The 20,118-nt window shown below is 34.8% G+C and overlaps 2 protein-coding genes across 4 annotated transcripts in view; one reads left to right on the plus strand and one right to left on the minus strand.

Moving 5' to 3' along the window:
• Positions 1–12,067, plus strand: part of ITGB3BP (integrin subunit beta 3 binding protein) — a 90,570-nt gene extending 78,503 nt beyond the window's left edge. The window contains exon 8 of one of the 2 annotated variants that reach the window (XM_033409016.2): positions 11,510–12,067. In XM_033409016.2, coding sequence (XP_033264907.1) covers positions 11,510–11,517 — 8 coding nt within the window. In that variant the 3' untranslated portion in view covers positions 11,518–12,067. Of the gene's footprint in view, positions 1–9,081 lie in introns of both variants that reach the window. The other variant, XM_033409017.2, reaches the window with a different exon arrangement.
• The window catches only part of ALG6 (ALG6 alpha-1,3-glucosyltransferase), a 60,149-nt gene continuing 51,997 nt past the window's right edge, over positions 11,967–20,118 (minus strand). For both annotated transcript variants that reach the window (XM_033409008.2, XM_033409005.2), the window contains 3 exons: positions 19,833–19,901; positions 19,502–19,700; positions 11,967–13,145 (listed from right to left, as the gene is read on the minus strand). In XM_033409008.2, coding sequence (XP_033264899.1) covers positions 12,948–13,145; positions 19,502–19,700; positions 19,833–19,901 — 466 coding nt within the window. In that variant the 3' untranslated portion in view covers positions 11,967–12,947. The remainder of the gene's footprint in view (positions 13,146–19,501; positions 19,701–19,832; positions 19,902–20,118) is intronic.

Below are 20,118 nucleotides of genomic sequence, written 5' to 3' on the forward strand. Positions count from 1 at the left end.
ATAAGACTCTAGTGTTTTAATTAAATAGACATCTGACACACATTCTAAGGCTTTATATAAACTATTCCAGGGAAATTTAAAATATACACAGTAACATGAAAAGGTACACTGAGATTTTCATAGTTTTCAGAACTGGACCTTACACGTTAGGGAATGCCTTGATAGAGCATATGAATAAAGAGGACCTCCTTTGCTAACTACAAATTTCTTAAACAAAGGAAGGCTTTTCTTTTTTCAGTTACTTAGGAAGTAAGCCTAACTTCACTTTCCTTAATAATATTGGCTTTATGACTATTAGAAAAATAATGAAATGAAAGGTTCTTTTTCTGTTATATTTGGATGTGAATTTTCAAAATTATTTTTAATTTGTTATGCTGAAGATTTAAAACATATGACCATTCAATGGGTTGATACAGATGGAATGTCACATTATCATCACATGGGAAGGCATGAAATTTATTTACTTTGCATAATCAACCCCTACATAAAACAACTTGATACAAATATTCCTGAGACAATAGATGGCATTATATTGTACTTGGTATTTTCATTTTTTCTGGAGATATTAGAAAATACCAGCATTGTTTGTCTGTGACTAGTACTTCCAGTAAACAAAATGTTTTTTAAAAGAATGTAAGCAAATTATAGAGCAGTTGCCAAGATATGAAATCTAGACACTTAAGATATGAAATCTAGACACTTAGCTTCAGTCCAAAACATATTTTATCTGTTTTGAGAATAATTGTGTAGGTTGAAGTATGCATAATTTAAATGAAATGTAACCATCTGAACTTTACATTGTTCAAAAAAGTTGATTGTTTCAGCTGTTTATAATACAAAATATTTCAGAATTTCTAGCTCTGGCCTTAAAAAGAAAAAAGCACAAACTATCATGTTGTGGCTTTCTTTAGCTAACTTACTGTCTTCTTGCATTGTAAAATTCATCTTGGTTATAGGATTTTGAAGTTTTCAAATTCTTGGACCACAGGACAAATTTTAAACTCCTTCTGTTCTAAGACTATAAAATAGTTTGATATTGCCTTTTCATTCTAACCACCCACTGAAGTATTTTTTAGCTTAAAAATATGTTGTTCTTTCCCCCACTCAGTCTTGAAAAAGTATTCATCATATCAGCTAAATAATTTTACTCCTAGAAAACTTCTACCTTTTTTTTTCTGTTATATCTTAACATTAAGCAATATCTTTTTTCAAACAAATACTCCAATATTAAAAGCACTGAGGTTTAGACATGATGAATTTTAGGAGAAACAACAAAAATTCCCCTATGCTTTAACATTCTTATGTTTATGTTAACATTCTTATGTTTATCACCAGATAAACATTAGTTTATCTGGAGATAAAAAATAGAGATGTTAGTTTTGGTGACACAAATACACATTAATGTACAACTGTAGTCCTCAACTCTTTATAAGGATTCAGTTGTCACATATGCTGTATGTGGGTCATACCTTTTCCTATTAATAAATGTTCATGCTTTTGCTTTACACTATTCATCACTTTTAGAGCTACATTTCGACTGCTTACTTGAGATTTGTCTAGGATTTAAGGAAAAACAAACTGGTTTATTACTTTTCAAAGCCTTTTAAATAATTTCTTCCAAGATTTAATTTTTTTTATACTTTACTAGAAGTATGATGCTTTTATCTTTTAAATAATTAGGTAAAATAATTTAAACCATAGATTTTAACTCATTTAATAGCAATTATGTGTTTAAGAGGTGTAAATATAGTAAATAACTTGCTATCAGGCATTACAAATATCCAGGTGCTCTGTATGTGCTGATGACAACAAAATTGAAATGAAAGACAGTAATAATTCTGACTGGTTTTCTCTGCAGAAGATATTGATTATTTGTGTGTGGTGAGAGATTTGGAAAATTCAATTAAAGGAGTTGTGCAAAGGTTTCATAAATTTTCCTTCTACAGCGTGTACACAGACATTGTTGCGTATAAAATCAATGCAGCACTTCACAATATATTTTCTTTGAAACATAAAAATAAATAACATTTAAACAGTTCTGCTTACTACAGAAACAAATTTTATTTTCTGTGAAGCATTTAGTCATGTGCTATCACTGACTCATACACATTTGCCAGCTGTAACAAATTTTATAGACATTTTCTCCAGAGACATATTTCATATACTATGAATTTTTAAATGAGCAAATGGTGAAGAAGGGATGTCAGCAATATAAAAATTGATCAGTTAAAAGATAAAAGCATAAGTAAAGAGATTTGTATGGTAGTCTTAATAGGTTTTATTAAATAAAAATACTATAAAAAGACAGTAATGAACAGACTGAAGACTAACTGTTCTTGAGGTGGAGAAAAATTATTCTGGCACATTTAGTAGGAATCGGTTTTATGTCACCTGACAGGTGAACATTTTTTTCCCATTTTAACTCTTAGAGTAGTCAGAAAAGCTCCTCAAAGTGTTAGATAAATTCTCTAAGTGGTTTTTGTATTTTAAACACATGTATATAATAATAAAGCAGATATTTATAGTGTTATATAACTAATTATGTAGTTAAAAGCAGGACTTGGGCAATCAGTACATATTAGGTGTTTTTCTTACTCCAGCTCAGACCTCACATAGGCAGAAAGTAGTCTTTTTCATTCACACTGTTCATACCATATGCTTCAGTCCTCTGGAATCTCTCTCTCTCTCTCTCAGGACGCTAGGCTTCTCTACTACTTCTCTCTCTGCCTGGATTGTACTTGCTTCCTTCTTTGTCTCTCAGGACGCCAGGCTTCTCTACTACTTCTCTCTCTGCCTGGATTGTACTTGCTTCCTTCTTTGTCTCTCAGGACGCCAGGCTTCTCTACTACTTCTCTCTCTGCCTGGATTGTACTTGCTTCCTTCTTTGTCTAGCAAACTCCTGCTCATTCCTTAAGGTCAGCCTTCAGTGTCACATCATTTGAAACTCTCCCCAGCTCGCCTAGGTAAAAGGCTAAGTTGCTTCATCTTCTAGGCTTCTACAACACTTGTCTGAATGATTATAAATGTATCATGTGATAGTGTATTGTAATTGTCTGGTTACAGGGCTCTCTCTGGGCTTCTCCTTGGCAAACAAACAAAAGTCTTATCTCTATACTATAGTCCCAGAGTTTAGTATAGAACCTGGATAGAAGGTCCATAATGCATATTCAGTGAATGAATAAAAACAAATGGCCACTCTAAGAATTTTTTAAAGGAATTATTTAGATATTTTCAAATACTTATAAATTGCTATTTCCTTACATGCCTCATTCATTTAATATTTATTGAATGCCTACTAGGAGCCAGGCACTATTCTAGCACTGGGGATACACTAAAAAACAAGACAGACATAGTCCTGCCCTCAGGATTATAGAACCTAGTACAAAAGATGAATAATTATAATAAAACATAAGCACACGTTATAATAATAAGTTTCTTGGCAGTTTTCATCCTAAATTTTTAAATGTATGTTCTGAAACAGAATCAGGCAAATCTGTAGGCTGTTGAAACAAGAATTTATAGCCCCAAAGCTGTTATTTATAATGTAAAATAAAACTTTATGTGTAGGTTCTTTAATTTCATTGTAAGCATTTATTCTGCATCATTACTATGACAACTTACTTTGCACTGTTTTCTGGGAAAAAAAGTCTTTTTTCTTTCATATAGAATTAATTATATGATCTTGATAGCTATGAATTCCTTAAAACCATTTTAAACCGAGGTACTGTTTCACCTTTATAATTAGGTTTAGCCTTGTTAGATTTCACTGTTTATTTTTCAGGTGGAAACATTTTAATTATATTATCAAACTTGGTATTGTCTGTCTGTAAATAAAATAGGGACATTAGTTGAAAGTATATTTTATCTATTCTTATAAATAATAGGAAGGCAGTCTAACAAGATCTGTGAGTTAGAGGCTGTTGAAAGAGAACACTGTTGAGCTTACCAGGCTAGCTTTCAGAGAGGGCATATTTTTTAGTGAATATAAAGAGGGCCCTTAATTGAGTACCTTTAGTAAAAATAGCTAACTAAATAGTGAGAGGTAGGTTATAGTTTCTATAGGGCACATCTGACTGAACAAAGACATAACAAGTCAGTGAATTTGGAAATGTGCTGAATTAAGTAAATAATTACATATTAATTAGTTGTACCTTTCCTTCAAAACAATTCCTGTGGATTCAGCAATACAAGTAAAAATGATATATTTATAAATAGCTTACTATAACATATTAGCTAGAAGCATTATGAGTCATGATGTAACATTAGTGTTTCGTGTACCTGCAACTGAAGGTTCACAGTAAAAACTAGCATTATCCCAGACTTAGTGGCATCAATATTAAGATTCTTAGAAGCTAACCAGATGTTGCGTGTTTTCTCTCAGAAAAAAATTAATGCAAAAAAAGAATTCTATACTGAAAATACGTTTCTTTGGAAATAGTATCTCAAGTGATTAATATTATCTTCTTAACTAGCTGTTTTTAAAATATTTGCAAAGCATCTTCTACAGAAAATTGTATCACTTTCACTCCTTAAAATGTTCATTCTGTATTATACAATAAATAATAGCTTATAATAATAGCTAACATTTATTGAGCACTTTCAATGTGCCGGACACTGTTATAAGCACTTTATACGCATCCCATTTAACCTTCACAACAACTTATGTGAAGTAGATAGTTATTATCTTTATTTTACAGGTAAGGAAGCTGAGACACAGAGGTTAAGTACCTTGTACCAGAATCACTTAAGAGACAGAGGCAGTATACTAACCAGAGTAGTCTGGTGCCAGAGCCTGTGCTCTTGCCCACTACATGGTAGTAATCAGTGAATGTCAGGTTTCATGACTGCTCAAAGGTTTTAGATCCTATTAAGTTTTAAGTATACAATATATATACAAATACATACATTCATTCATTATAGGGTAAAATGTTTTATACAATTTCTGACCTATGGAAATCCAGCAGCAAACTATTAGATGGTTGTCATAAATACACGGTTATATACACACATAAATATTCACAGTCATACATTTGGCAAATGAATATACACATTTAATATATGACAGTCTCATTAATGAACTTTTGGGAAACTTAAGAGTACTGAGAATAGCTTTGTGTTCATGGATTCTAGTAAACATCATCACATGTTAGGGATGTTTTTGAGTCTTTATTTTGAGTAGTACTTTCAAAAAACTTGAAAGAATTAAGGTTGACCTACTAGTCAACTTCCCTTTTAGTGGGAAGCAACAGAGAGAAATAACAGTGAAATGTACTTGACTACCTTTGAGACATTTCTCTGGGTTTTTGATCATGTTTTCTTCTCACCTTGGGTGCTTTCCTCATGATCTCATCCATTCCTTGACTTTCGTTCTCACCTTAGTGTATAAGTCACCCTCCTCCTGAGCTGTAAACAATCTCAGCTCCCATACGTTATTCCCCTAATATGCTGATTTCATCCCCCCCTCATATTATCCCTCATTTTACCTTTCTAGGGATTACATTCATCCAGTGATAAGGCTGAAAACCTTACAATTCTGTCTGATCCAGTTGTCCCCACATCCAAACTGCTGCCAGGGCATATCACTTTCCAAAACGTTTACTTCTTCCCACGTCCACTGCGCTGGTTTATTCCTTCATTACCTCTCATCCAGATTATCTGCATCCTCATTGTAGCCTGCCTCTCTGCTCTTTGATCTCGTTTCCCTACAGCCTGTCCTGCTACTGAACAAATTATGCTTTCGAAGGTGTCACTCCACCATATTCATAGTAAAACCCAAATTTATACCATCATTCAGAACTCTTCCCTGATCTGACCCCAGCTTACCTTTCTAATTTGTCTTTGTGCCTCAGTCACTCCAGATTATTTGCCATTCATACCTAGACACATTCCTCAGAAAGCACCTTTCTCATTTCCTTATCTTTGTTCTTGTCTCCTCTACTTGGCATACCTTTTCCCCCATCATCAAAATGTTACCTGTCTTTCAAAACCTGCTTATAACTTACCTTACACAAGACTTCCTTAGATCCCTCTCTTCCATGTTCTTTTATACATTTGTCACAGCTGCCTAACTGGTATGACTAAGGGAGGATATTAAACTCCCTGATCTTGTCCTATGCCCTAGAAACCTCTGACAGTCACAATGCCCCTGACACCACTGTGGCCAGATTCCCTGTCTGCACATCACTTCTGCCCTCTGTCACACTTCAGTTATTATTCCTCCCGACCTATATTATTCAGTGGGGGTAAGCACCCCATATGCATTCGCTCCCAGAGCCTTTAGAAAATGGAGCCTTTATAAAATAATGTTACAATAAGAGAGACTGCGTAAGGGAGACAGCAACCCATAGGCCACAGACAGTATGAAGACCAGCAAAAGAGGCGGAGAAAGCATGATTTGGGCTAATGTCGACGAGCGATGCTGAGATACATTTCATAGAAACAGGGTAAATAAATCACTTGGTTAACAAAAGTGTGAGGGTTAGTATAAACAAAGCACTTTGCTTAATGCCAACCTAGTATTCAAGCTAAGGATATAAGATTCATATTATATACATGAAATAATAATAATATAAGGCAAGCTATGATAAGTGACACAAGTTCAGACCCTTCTTCTTTCTAGGATTCTGTACAATAGCAAGTACAAAAGAAGATTATGAATCCAACGAGGATCAAAGTGTCAACTTGATTAGTGGAGGAATTAACCTCCAACATGGCAGGCCCTCTGGTAGAAGGTTGGGGTAACTAATGTGGACTAAGGCAGAGTGGAACCTCCCCTCTCCCATACTGAATCTAGATCTTGAATCCCATGTGCTCTCCTGAACCTGAGGAGAAAGCTGGATCCTTGAAATAGACCCAAGTCCACGTGTGTCTATAACAGTAAAGACCACAGACCTACCTTACATGCTTGGTTGCAGAAGAGAGAAAATGGGCTGGTCTCCTTACAACATGAAATTACGAAGCATGAAGGCCAGCTGGACTTGAGAGTAGACAGACGGTGAAAGGGAAGCTGAATAGTGGGGAAGAGTGTTGTGTAAGAATAGTGGCCGAATATGACTGGTAAAATGTGGACTACTGTTCGGGACTTCAGTCAAATTTGTCACTTTTCCATGGGCTGTAGGGAGCAGAAGAGTTGACAGAAATTTCTTCCTCTTCAGACTGAGGAGAGTAAACATTCTTTCCTACTCTAAGTACGAAATGAAGAATAAGCAGTAGTATAGGAATACACAACATAGACCGCCTTTAGGATAGAGTGATTAGGTCATTATTTAAGGGTTCATGATTTTAAAATCAGTTTTAGTTATTCCACTGTACATAATCTCTAACAGAGGGCCATCCAAGACCCTAGTAATAGAAATGTTTGTATTTTACTAGGAAGCTGGAATTTGAAAAATGGGTAATGTTGATGGGCTGTGTAAACATACTAGGCAGAGATAACAGCATGAAGAAAAAAGGCAGAGAAGCAGAATGATTGAACAGTAGATTCCAGATATATCATTGACAGTTATGATCACCAGGCTAATAAATTAGCTCAGACTTTATTCATTAGGCGGAAATGGACCAGTGAAGATTATTAAGGAAGTAACAATCCAAAATATGCTTTAGAAAGAATATAATTGCTATATAAAGGATGAATTCTGTCAAAATACTACTCATGAACTGCATCACTGTATGTAAATTTCTTTTCATTTGTGTTCTGAGATCTTCATCTCCAGAACCAGTAAGACAGTGTAGAGAAAACAAACATGCTGCTGTTCCTTACTCTTGTGCTATGATATACATCACATTGATCGAAGTACTGATTTTTGCTGGATCCTAAATTTGGCCTCAGAATCTTTCTCAACACAACTGTCCTGGCAGCCATGATCAACTGATGAGACTTCTTTGCAGGGCCTGGCATTGTAACAGAGAATGGGATTTGGATTAGATGTCCAGCACCAGCTCTACTACCTACTTTAGCTAGTGGCCTTAAACAAGGCACTCGGTTCCCAAAACCTTAATTATAAAATGGGACCGATGCTGTTTACCTTGTGGATTATATAAAATAGCTTAGGGAATTCCCTGGTGGTCCTGTGGTTAGGACTTGGCACTTTCACTGCCAGGGCCCCGGTTCAGTCCCTGGTCAGGGAACTAAGATCCTGCAAGCTGCGCGGTGTGGCAAAAAAAACAAAAATAAAATAAAAGTCAAATTAATTAATTAATTAATTAGCTTAATTAGTACCTTTCCCACAGTAACTTTTTAATAAATGGCAGTCTTCCTTTCCTCCACAGTATTATCATTAGTTCTGATAACTGTGTATCAATAACCTATAAGGATATTAAGTGAACCCTAGGATGCTTAAAATCTTCTACTAGTATTCAGATCAGACTCAGCTCATGAGTTGGCAAAAGTTGGTTGTCAAGTTGGCAACCTATCTACTTGTAGGACAAGAAGAATATAGGTGGACTGTCATGAATAGGGAAATATAGGGGCCCACCATGTATTACTTATTCATAGCTGCCAATATAAGCAAGGAAGGGATATTTAAGGAAGTAAAGGGTCCACATGCCCTATGGGAATATATGCCATCAGTTGCCATTGGGTGCTTTTTTCAAAGGCTTCCTTCCTCTCACACAAGTGTCCTAAGGCCAAATAGACAAGAACTTCTATCACCACTAGGAGTCCCCAGAGGGACATACTCTGAATAGGAATGTCAGTAAAGACTCTTTTTTGCGGGGGCAGCTGTTGGAGGAAACACCTGCTGAAAGGCACTGAAGGCTTATAGACAAAAGGCATGTAAGATTTGGTGTTTTCATTAGGTCATGTTGGAGTTTTAGAACCCTCTCGAAGTATCTCAAATCCATCTTCACATAAAGTGAAGAGTGCTATGTCAGAGTAGTCATATTGACAATTATTTGTGAAGGTGAATCTCGCTTTGAAGACTCAAAAATAAGTAAATGAGAGATGACCAGTACCTAACTAAACTAGGTACCAAATTACATAGTAAACGGGTGTTTAAATCATTTCTTAAATCATGTATGAGATGCATGTTAATTTGGAAACTAATTCTTGATGATTTAATAAGCATCTTTTTTATCCTGCAGGCATTTAGAAGAAATGCACTCACTATGAAAACGCCAACCTCTGTATCTGCCTGATCATATTTAAAGGAACAGAAGAAATGTTTGTAATTAATCTGCCCAATAAATACCAGATCATAGCACAGGCAGGTGCATGTCTAGATAAAATTTCTTGCAGCTAATTTAAACTTTCTACACGCACCAGTAGATAATCTCAACGTAAATAATACATTTCTTCTTGACCCTTTAAAGTAAGCCAACATGTAGAAGAGGATCTTGACTTATATTTTGTATCTCATATGCTTCTATATACTTTTAGCATTTGTGGATAGACTTAATAAAGCATTAATAAAAATGGCACCTTTGGTAGAGCTATATATTTTAAAACTCAGATTAAATCTAATAGTGGTATTAGGTACCAGTTTTCCCATTTAAAGCTCCAGATGTGTATTTATTAGATTCTTTTGAAAGCTTTTAAAATTTATAAGTTTATTTTAGCTATCTCAGGGATGAGTCTTCATTATATTCTAGTTATTCTTATGCTTGTAGAGAAAAAGTATTTTCAAACTTTTAAAATTTCCACATCTCCTTTTATAAAATATTGGAATGTATTTTTCAGTATAGACTTTTAAATATGAAGTTGTTTTTAAACTGAACTACACAGACTCTACTGAATTTAAAGAAAAGACATATCTCATGGAGCAATATGAGATCCCCTCCAAATTACTTTGAAGCATTATTTTAAATTTTTAATTTTCTAGTTTTTTTTGTATCATTTGTGCTGTCACAAAATAAAGGGGAAGAGAGAATCACAGAATTGATAGCACGTTTTTTTAAACCTTATATACTTTTCTTTGACCATTTCCACAGGGAAAAAAAATGCTATTCCCTTGTATAATATCTTATACAAACTGTCTTGACAAAATTTGTGTAAGGTATTACCATGTCATTTAATTCACTGTATCATGAAAATAAAAATACTATGAAAAATTTGAAACAAAATTTTTAACAAATTAAGGTTGAAAATAACTAATTTTCCATTTACAGAAATTTCAGATTCACCTCTTAAAATGAAAATGAGTTATTTTTTAAAAACTATTCATTGAAATGATACTAAACAGTAACTCAATAAAACTAATTGCCTTCACTAGTGATTTTATTGGTACTACTTAAATAAGGTTTTTAGAGAATCTGCTAAATATTAAGGATACTTTGTGATACAGTGCTAATAGAACATTGCCTAAAATATACCAAAAAGGATAATTCCTTTGTGTTCTACCATTGAAAACTTACCTTAGAATGTAAGCCAAAACATATAAAGAAACCTACATTAGTCAGGAAATAAAGGGTTAAGAAGTAGATTGGTTTCATATGTAATCCAAGTTATGTAGCTATTTGCTTAATGCTATTAAATCAGTTACTGTATGTTTGACCTCTTGATATACTAAGCTTTTGCCTTTCAGAACAGCTGGGTCGGCTAAGAATCCCTTCCCAGTTCTGTTCATTGTAGATCAGATGACTCTCGCTTTATCACCCTTGGAGGCCACATGAAGGACAAAGCAGAAAGATCCACACACAAAACTAATGTTTATATGGGCAGGGGGGCGGGGGGGGGGGCAGAAGGCGTGGGATACACTTGGCCCTGATCTTCCAATGAACATAACAGAAGAGAGAGACCAATTGAGACTTGAAACCATTGTGTTACTCCAACCATTATTTAGTTACATCCTATCCATCTCTTACTCTCTTTCCCTTGAACAGAGAGGCTCCTTTGGCTGCCTTGACTTTTGTAAATGTTTCACTCACTTAGTTGTGTTTTATCATTTGGACAGAATGCTACATCGGGGATTTTTCTCCCCTCCCTAAGGCTTCAAGACAAAATGACTTCTGTTGCCTCATATTTGATACATGAACATACACCCTGTTCTCTTCATTTTAAGACGCATACCTAAGTTTATTGGCAACAAAGAAAACTGCATTTTTCAGAAACAGCCCTTCCCTCTAAAATGAACTGGAAAATAACAGATCATTTTTTGACAGGTATATCAGTGAATAAAGTGAGAAGTCTTTAATTTTTTTGTAGAAGCTAAATATCTTTATATTAAAATATCCCTGTAATCCTGAATATAGCTGAGAGAAATGCTTTGGAATTGCCTATTTCTGATCTTAATTCATCACTGGACATTTTTGTTATTTTGGTACTTAATCCCTCAAAGTTCAAAGTGGACTGTTCTTAAACCGGTTTCTAATAGATATGAGATCCTTGACTTATGAGATAATTGCTACAAGTCTCCATTAAAGCTACAGTGTAACTCCATATGACTAGATTAAATCATCTGGAAATGTATTTTTATTTAGAATTCACCTATAAGATACCTTGAATATGGGTGCATTCCATTTTACTAATGTTTAAATAATACTCTCATTTTCAAATAATGTTTCTCTACTCCAGCTATTTAGAAGTTGTCAGAACTTCCTCATCATTGAATTAAATCAACATCCTGTATTAAATGCAAGTTTTCTATTACAAAAAATAAAAAAGACGACACCAGCCAGCCAAGATGCTGACATTTGGGCACAGTGATTACAGATGGTGACCATGGACAGCGATGTTCCTGCTGATTCGGCAGCGATTCAAGGCTGCTTTTCTGTGCTGACCTGCCCTTTGAGTCTTTATGCACATTTGCTTTGAGAAGGAAATACTTCTTGATTTTTTGCTTTGTCTAAACCCACTTCCTTTATCAGACTTAAAAACATATACCTTGTTGCATCAGCCTGTAGGTGTCCGTGTCTAGAACCAAATTTTCTTTGAGTATATGTGTTTGGCTTGCATTGTTTTAAAATATACCACCACTTAGTTATTATGCTTTAATGGCTTATTAAAGAAATATATTCATTAAAAACATGGGTTGATGGGGAAATGGTTATTTTTATTACAGAGACTGAAGAAAACATATCTTTACATGAGAATCTACAACATGGCTACAATAAATTATTTTTACCAACTGAATACTATAGTAAAGATGGGCTTCTTCTAATATAGAGTGATATATAGTTATTAACAGGGCTACGTTAACATGAAGCATGATATGGATCAATGCATATGGCATTGGTAACCTTGAACCATGTCATAACAAAGAAAAACAGAAGGATGAACCCAGTATAAGGCCACTTAACTTAAACAGAATGATCCTGAAAGTTTAGAACTAATGATCATAAGTAATTAAAAAGACTTCATTCAAACCACTTAGATTTAAATTTAGGAAAATTCATTGTTTAATTGCATTCAGGGAAATCAAGAGTTCTTGGAAATAAATAAGAACACAGTTTAATCTCTGCCTTGCTAAAAAAATTCAAATTTGCACATGTAATGAGGCATGTTCAAACTTTAAATAGTTTAAATTGCCTTCTCATAGTAATATAAAAGATTATCACAAATTTAATCCCTGAGATATAATTTCTAAAGCATTCTAAACTGTAAAAACTAAACTGAATACCAAAATTAGTGATTTCCTTCAAAAATAAGGGGCTAAATTCTCCCATTAAACTCACTATATTTGCAGATTTTTTTCAAGACAACAAATTACAGAGTACATTTCCTAAGTAAACACTGAGATTAAGGACATGTTTCTCTTATTTTCCCATTTGAATAATAACTGTGAATTTAATAAAACTACAATATTTCTTGGCCACCCAGTAGTTAGAAAATAAAAGCCTCCATTGCTCTGGTCCCCATATACATTTATTTTGTGTAGACAACAATGACTTTTCACCATCTCCTTTCCTATAATTCCATGATTCTCAAAATGATCATTTCTTTTTATACACGGCAAAAATTTCACAAAAGCTTGTAGCACTATTAACATTTTCACATTTCTTTGGGCATATAGCTAGTTGATTTTCTTCTGATTTCTTCCGTTTTTGGAATCCCACATGATTATAATGTTGAAGTATACCAAGAAGAACAGGAAGTTTAAGCAGGATACAAAACACACCAATACAGAAAATAAGTCCGGTAGTTTCTGAGGAGGATCCAGTGTGACAGTCATCAGTGTCAGAAGGACCATAGTGATTACTGAGATAAGAAACTATAAGGAGGGAAAAAAAATGTTACTGCATAGGATAAAAGATAACATTTAAATGTACTGGTAACATTGATTTATAGTTGTAAATGAGCAGAATTGAAGGGGAGAGCTGGGGGTTCAGTCTCTTCTACTAATGAATCTCAACCTCGGCTGTATGGAAGAGTCATCTGGGGGTTTTAAAAAAATCTCAATCCTCAGACCACATCCCAGACCAATTAAATCAGAGTTTCTGGGGTAGGCTCTCCAAGTGATTCCCATGTGTAGCCAAAACCTGAGAACCCCTATCTAATACTTCTTATCACCCAAGCACTGAAAAAAGGTATCTGAAATAGATAATATTGCTAGTCAGGGTTAAATTCATGGCATGCTCCAGGGTCCTACAGGATCTAAAATTCTAAGTTAATCTAAGAATTCATCTATGAAAAAGTTTTCTACAGAAAATGCAAAATTACATTTCATATTCACTGAACACACTCAGTGAGCCAGTGCTATAGTAAAGCATGGTGGGGCACGTGAAAGAAAATGTCCTCTGGCCTCGAAGAGCTTCCAATTTAGGGGAATGAATGAAATAAAATCACAGAGTCACAGTTTATTAAATGCCAAGATGAGCAGTAGACATAATTACTGCATTTACTGTAATTGTGCAGCAGTCAGTTTCCTTCTCTAGACCAGCGCACCGCACCATAGAACTTTCTACAATGATGGAAATGTTCTATATCTGTGTACTCCAAAAGAGTAGCTGCTAACCACATAACGGCTACTGAGCATTTGAAATATGCCTGCTGTAACTGAGGAGCTGAATTTTTAACTTTACTAAGCTTAAATCCACGTGTGTCTAGTGTCTACCATATTGGACAATATAGCTGTAGACTGTGAAACAAGGACCAGCCAGACAAGGACATGGAAGCTGCTTAAGTAAATGTAGAAAACAAGCAGTGAGAAACAGTAGTGACTTCCATGAAGGAAGTGGGACATAAATGGAACCCTGAAAGATGCTTTAATGGCTAGATTATGACAGAATTGGTAAGACCTGTAAAGAGAGTAATGCAGTGATCATTCCAGATGGAAGAATGGGAAGGATGGAAGCCAAAAAGGCTTACAAACAGGTATAAATAGGCTGCAAATATCCTCCAAAGGGAAAATATGAGTCAATCTTAGTGAGGAATGAAAATGTCTGAAGTGAAATCATCAAAAGTTTCAAACTTAAGAAATATGGGACTGAATGAAATGTCATGATACTATGATCCTGAATCAGTGTCAAACTCCAGCCATTACCCCATTTGTCTGCTCCTGTTTAGAAAAAAGTTTCCTAAAAGAGTTAACTATAACTTGCTGTGTCCAATTCTCCCTTTCATTAGTGAACCTGCACCAACTAGGCTTTCACTCCAATCACTCCAATGAAAGATCCATGATGACCTCCACTAAACTAAACCCAGTGGTCAATTCTTATTGCCTTATTTGATCTCTCAGCAGCATTTGAAATAATACATCACTGCCATCTTGAAACCCTTCCTTTGGCTTCCATGACATCATACTCTCCTGGTTTCCTCCCACCTCACTAGTTAATCTTTCTCAGACAACTTCGCTGGTTCCTTCTCAATGTATGATCACACCTTTGGTGAGCTCATCCAGTGATGACTTTAGTCACAGTGACCTTAGTCACCGTCTATATACTGAAGACTCAAATTACTGTCTCCAGCCTGGACCTCTCCCCTAAACTCCAGACTCATATATCCAAGTTCTCCTTAAAATCTCCACTTGGGTATCTAATAAGCACCTAAAAGTAAGTGTGTGTGTGTGTATATATATACATATATATATATGTATGTATGTATATAAACTATCCTCAATAAGATTAACAATTGACTTATCAGAAAATATGGATGCCACAAGACAGTAGGATGGACGATATTCAAATTGCTAAAAGAAATACCCTTCAAAACTGAAGGGGAAATTAACAAAACAAAGTCAATACATTTGAAAATACTGAAATAATACAAAGTATGTTCTCTAAGTACATTAGAATTAAATTAGAATAGAAAAACATGAAGTAGTCAAGGAAATTCCCAAATATTTGGAAACTGAACAACAAATGCCTAAATAATTCATGAGCCAAAGAAGAAATCAGAAGAAATGGACTATATTTTTAACTAAATTAAAAAACATATATTTCAAAGTTTATGGAATACTGCTTAAGAATGGCACAGGGGTTATATATGGGTTTGAATGACTATATAAAAATGGAAGAAAGGTCTAAAATCAACCACCTGAACTTTAAGAAACTAGATAAAAAAGTAAACCAGGGACTTCCCTGGTGGTCCGCTGGTTGAGACTCTGCACTCCCAATGCAGGGGACCCAGGTTCGATCCCTGGTCAGGGAACTAGATCCCACGTGCCACAACTAAGAGTCCACATGTTGCAACTGAAGATCCTGCATGCCGCAACTAAAGATCCCACATACCCCACACACCACAACAAAGATCCCACGTGCCACAGCTAAGACCCAGCGCAGGCAAATACATAAATATTTTTTTAAAAAAGAGTAAACCAAACCCAAGCATGAAAAAGGGTATATAAAAAAGGGTATATAAAAGGGTATATAAAAAGGGTATATAAAATCAGTGACATAGAAAACAGAAAAACGAGAGAAAATCAATGACCAAAAGTTGGTTCTGCAAAAATATCAATGAAACTATCAAAATTTAGCTAGACTAACCAAGGCCAAGAGAGAAGGTACAAATTTCCCAAGTCAGGAATGAAAAAGGAACATCACTCCTTACCATACATAAAAATAAAAAGGATTATAAGGGAATATTATGAACAACTGTATGCCAACAAATTAGATAACATAGATGAAATGGACAAATTCTTAGACACACCACTGAAATTGTGTCAAGAAATACAGAAAGTCTGAATAGACCTATAACAAGAGATTGAATTAATCATTTTTAATTGAAGTACAGTTGATTTACAATATTGTTAGTTTCAGGTGTAGAGCAAAGAGATTCAGTTATATATATTTTTTTCAGATTCTTTTCCATTATAGGTTATTACAAGACATTGAATATAGCTCCCTGTGCTATACAGTAAATCCTTGTTGCTCCTCTATTTTATGTATGGTAGTTTGTATCTGTTAATGCCATACTCCTATTTTATCCCTCTCTCCTGAATTAGTCATCTTTAAGATCCCACGAAGAAAGGTCCAGGAACAGGCGGATGGCTTTGCTGGTAAATTATACCAAATGTTTCTAGAACTAATACCAGTCCTTCGTAAACTCTTCCAAAAAGTAGAAAAGGAACACTTCCTAACTCATTCAATGAGGCAAGTACTAAGCCTGATTTACAAAACCATACGAAGACATCACAAAAAGAAAACTACAGACCAATATCCCCTATGAATATAAGATGCAAACGTCTTCTACAAAATACTAGCAAACCCGAGCAAGTGGCATATAAGTAAGGTTATATACCATGATCAAGTGGAACTTATCCCAAGAATGCAAGGTTAGTTCAATATACAAAAATCAATCAATGTAATATACCATATTGATAGAATAAAGGAAAACAACACATAATATCGTTAGACACAGGAAAAGCATTTGACAAAATCCAACAGCTTTTCATGAAAAAACATTCAAACTAGGAACAGAAGAGAACTCCCTAACCAAATAAAGGCCATCTATAAAAATCCCACAACTACATCATAGTTAATGTTGAAAGACTGGATGATTTCCCCTAAAATCTGAAGAAACGAAGATATCCACTCTTGCCAGTTGTAGTCAACACTGTACTGGAGCTGTCTAGCCAGGTAATTAAGCAAGGAAAAGAAATAAAAGGCATCCAGTTTTAAAGGGAAGACATAAAACTATCATGATTTACAGATGACATGATCTTGTATATAGAAGATCATAAGGAATTCACTAAAAACTTATAGTTCAGAATAAAAAAATCAATTGTATTTTTATGCAGTAGCAATGAACATTATGAAAACAAAATTAAGAAAATTCCACTTACAAAAGCATCGTAAAGAATAAAATATTTAGAAATGAATTTAACAAAAGAAGTGCGAGACCTGTACATTGAAAACTACAGAACATTGTTGAAGGAAATTAAAGAATAAATAAATGGAAATACATCCTATGTTCATAGGTTTGGAAGACTAAATCTTGCTAAGATGGCAATACTCCACAAATTTAAATACATATTCAAGGCAACCCCTATCAAAATCTCAGCTTGTTTTTCGGAGAAATTGATGAGCTGATCCTAAAAAGAATATGGAAATGCAAGGGACACAATAGCTAAAACAATCTTGAAAATGAATTAGTTAGAGGACTAATTTTTTAGAGGACTAAGAGGACTCAATTTTCAATCCCAAAACTAACTATAAAACCACAGTAGTCAAGACTGTGGTAGCAGCATAAGGATAATATAGATCAGTGAAATAGAACTAAGAGTCCAGAAATAAACCCTTACGTTTAGGATCTGTTGATTTTCTACAAGGGTGCAAACACAATTCATTGGTGCTGGAACAACTGAATAAAGTTGGACTCCTACCTCATACCATACACAAAAATTAATTCGAAATGAATCAATGTCCTAAAGAGAATTAAAATTATAAAACTCTTAAAAAAAACATCAGAGTAAATCTTCATGACCTTTGGTTATATACAGATTCTGAGATATGACACCAAAAGCACAAACAACAAAAGAAATACTAGATATATTAAACTTCATAAAAATGAAAACGTTTGTGCTACAAACAATACCATCAAGAAAGTCAAAGAGCAACCCACAGAATGGGGGACAATATTTGCAATTTAGTAAGAGACCTGTATCAAGAATGTATAGAGAACTCTTACAATTCAAAAAAAAAAAAAGACAACTAAAAATGAACAAAGGATGGGAATTCCCTGGCATCCCAGTGGTTAGGACTCCATGCTCTCAATGCCAAGGGCCTGGGTTCAATCCCTGGTTGGGGAGGTAAGGTGCTACAACCCGTGCAGTGTGGCCAAAAAAAAAAAAAAAAAATGGGAGACGGACTTGAATAGGCATTTCTCCAAAGAAATTACAAAAAGATACTCAATATCATTAGTCACTAGGGAGTCACTAGGGAAATGCAAAAACCACAATGAGATACCATTTCACACCCACTTTGTATGGCTATAATAATGGAAGGGTATAATAAAAAAAAAGCCAATAACCAGTGCTGTCAAGGATGTGGAGAAATTGGAATCCTCATATATTGCTGGGGGGAATGTAGAATCATGCAGCACTTTGGAAGACAGGCAGTTTCTCAAAATGTTAAACACAGAATTACCACTCCTAGGTATATACTTGAAGGAAATGAAAACATATGTGCACTGGTAAACTTAATACACAAATCTTCAGGGCAGCATTATTTATAACAGCCAAACAGTGGAAGCAAGCATCTACTGAAGAACAGATAAACAAAATGTGGTATATCCATATAATGGAATTGGCAATAAAAGGAATGAAGTATTGATACGTGCTACCACATAGATGAAAATCAAAAATGTGCTAAGTGAAAGAGGCCAGTCATCAAAGACAACATTGTGTATGATTCCATGTTACAGACTGAACTGTGTCCCCACAAAATTCATATGTTGAAGCCCTAAGCCCCAATGTGACTGCATTTAGAGATGAGATTAAATTAAGGTTAAATGAAGTCCTAAGGCTGGGGCCCTAATCTGATAGGACTGATGTCCTTATAAGAAGAGAAAAAGACACCAAAGAATTCTCTCTCTCTCCACACACACACACACACACACACACACACACACACACACACACACACACACAAACACACACACACACACACACACACACACACAAAAGAGGCCATATGAGGAGACGGCAAGGTCACCTACAAATCAGGAAGACAGGCCTCACCAGAAACCAATGCTGATGTCACCCTGATCTTGGACTTCTAGCCTCCAGAATTGTGAGAAAATAAATTTCTGTTGTTTAAGCTATCTGATGTGGTATTTTGCTATATCAGCCCTAAGGGACTAATGCATTCCATTTATATGAAATGTCCAAATAGGCAAATCTATGGAGACTGAAAGTAATTGGGTGGCTGTCCAAGGCTGAGGTTAGGGGTGAGGGTGGAATGGGAAATGACTGCTAAAGGACACAGGGTTTCTTTTTGGGGTGATGGAAAATAATCTAAAACTAGGTTAGGAGGATGGTTGTAAAACTCTGTGTACATACTTAAAACACGGAGTTGCATGCTTTAAATGGGTGAATTTTATGGGAATTATATCTCAAAAATGCTATAAAAGAAAAAAGTTATTATAATAACTTTTTTAAAATAGTATCTTAAAAACTGAACAACTTACCAAATGTTGTATAATTCTGGGAAGAAATGTAAAACATGGAAAATATTTCCTAACAGAAATGGAGAAGGATTTCAACTGCAGTTCTTCTTCAGAAGTCTTTTCAAATATTGAAAAGGAGGTTGCACAAGCTATGAAAAATGCTATCACTGTCACAACTGAGGGCATTAGGAGTTCATCCTTCAATAGAAGAGGCAGCATACTATATGGGAAAACAGAAAAAACGTTAAAAAGAGAATTGTCAATTCAAACCATAATCACTTTGTAAAAAAGTTTTAAATGAGTTTATAAGTACTACACTGAAAATATTATACTGGAAATTGGTTTGACTCACCTAAATGTTGACACAAGTAAAAACCAAGTAGACATAAAAGGAATTTCCCTTAAAACTAAGCAGACTGGTCTAAAATGACAAAGAAAAATATGTTAATCTTAGAGAATATAATTTCAGTGCTTACATGTAAAAATATGAATACATTTTACCTGTCTGATTTTTGAGGTAGTAAGAAAAACACACATACACACACACACACACACACACACACACACAAAATACTCCATAGGGACTACTGATTCAGTTTTTTATAACTATCAATGCAAACTAAATGAATCTAGACACA

This window comes from Orcinus orca, chromosome 1, assembly GCF_937001465.1.
Source record: "Orcinus orca chromosome 1, mOrcOrc1.1, whole genome shotgun sequence".
NCBI lineage: Eukaryota > Metazoa > Chordata > Mammalia > Artiodactyla > Delphinidae > Orcinus > Orcinus orca.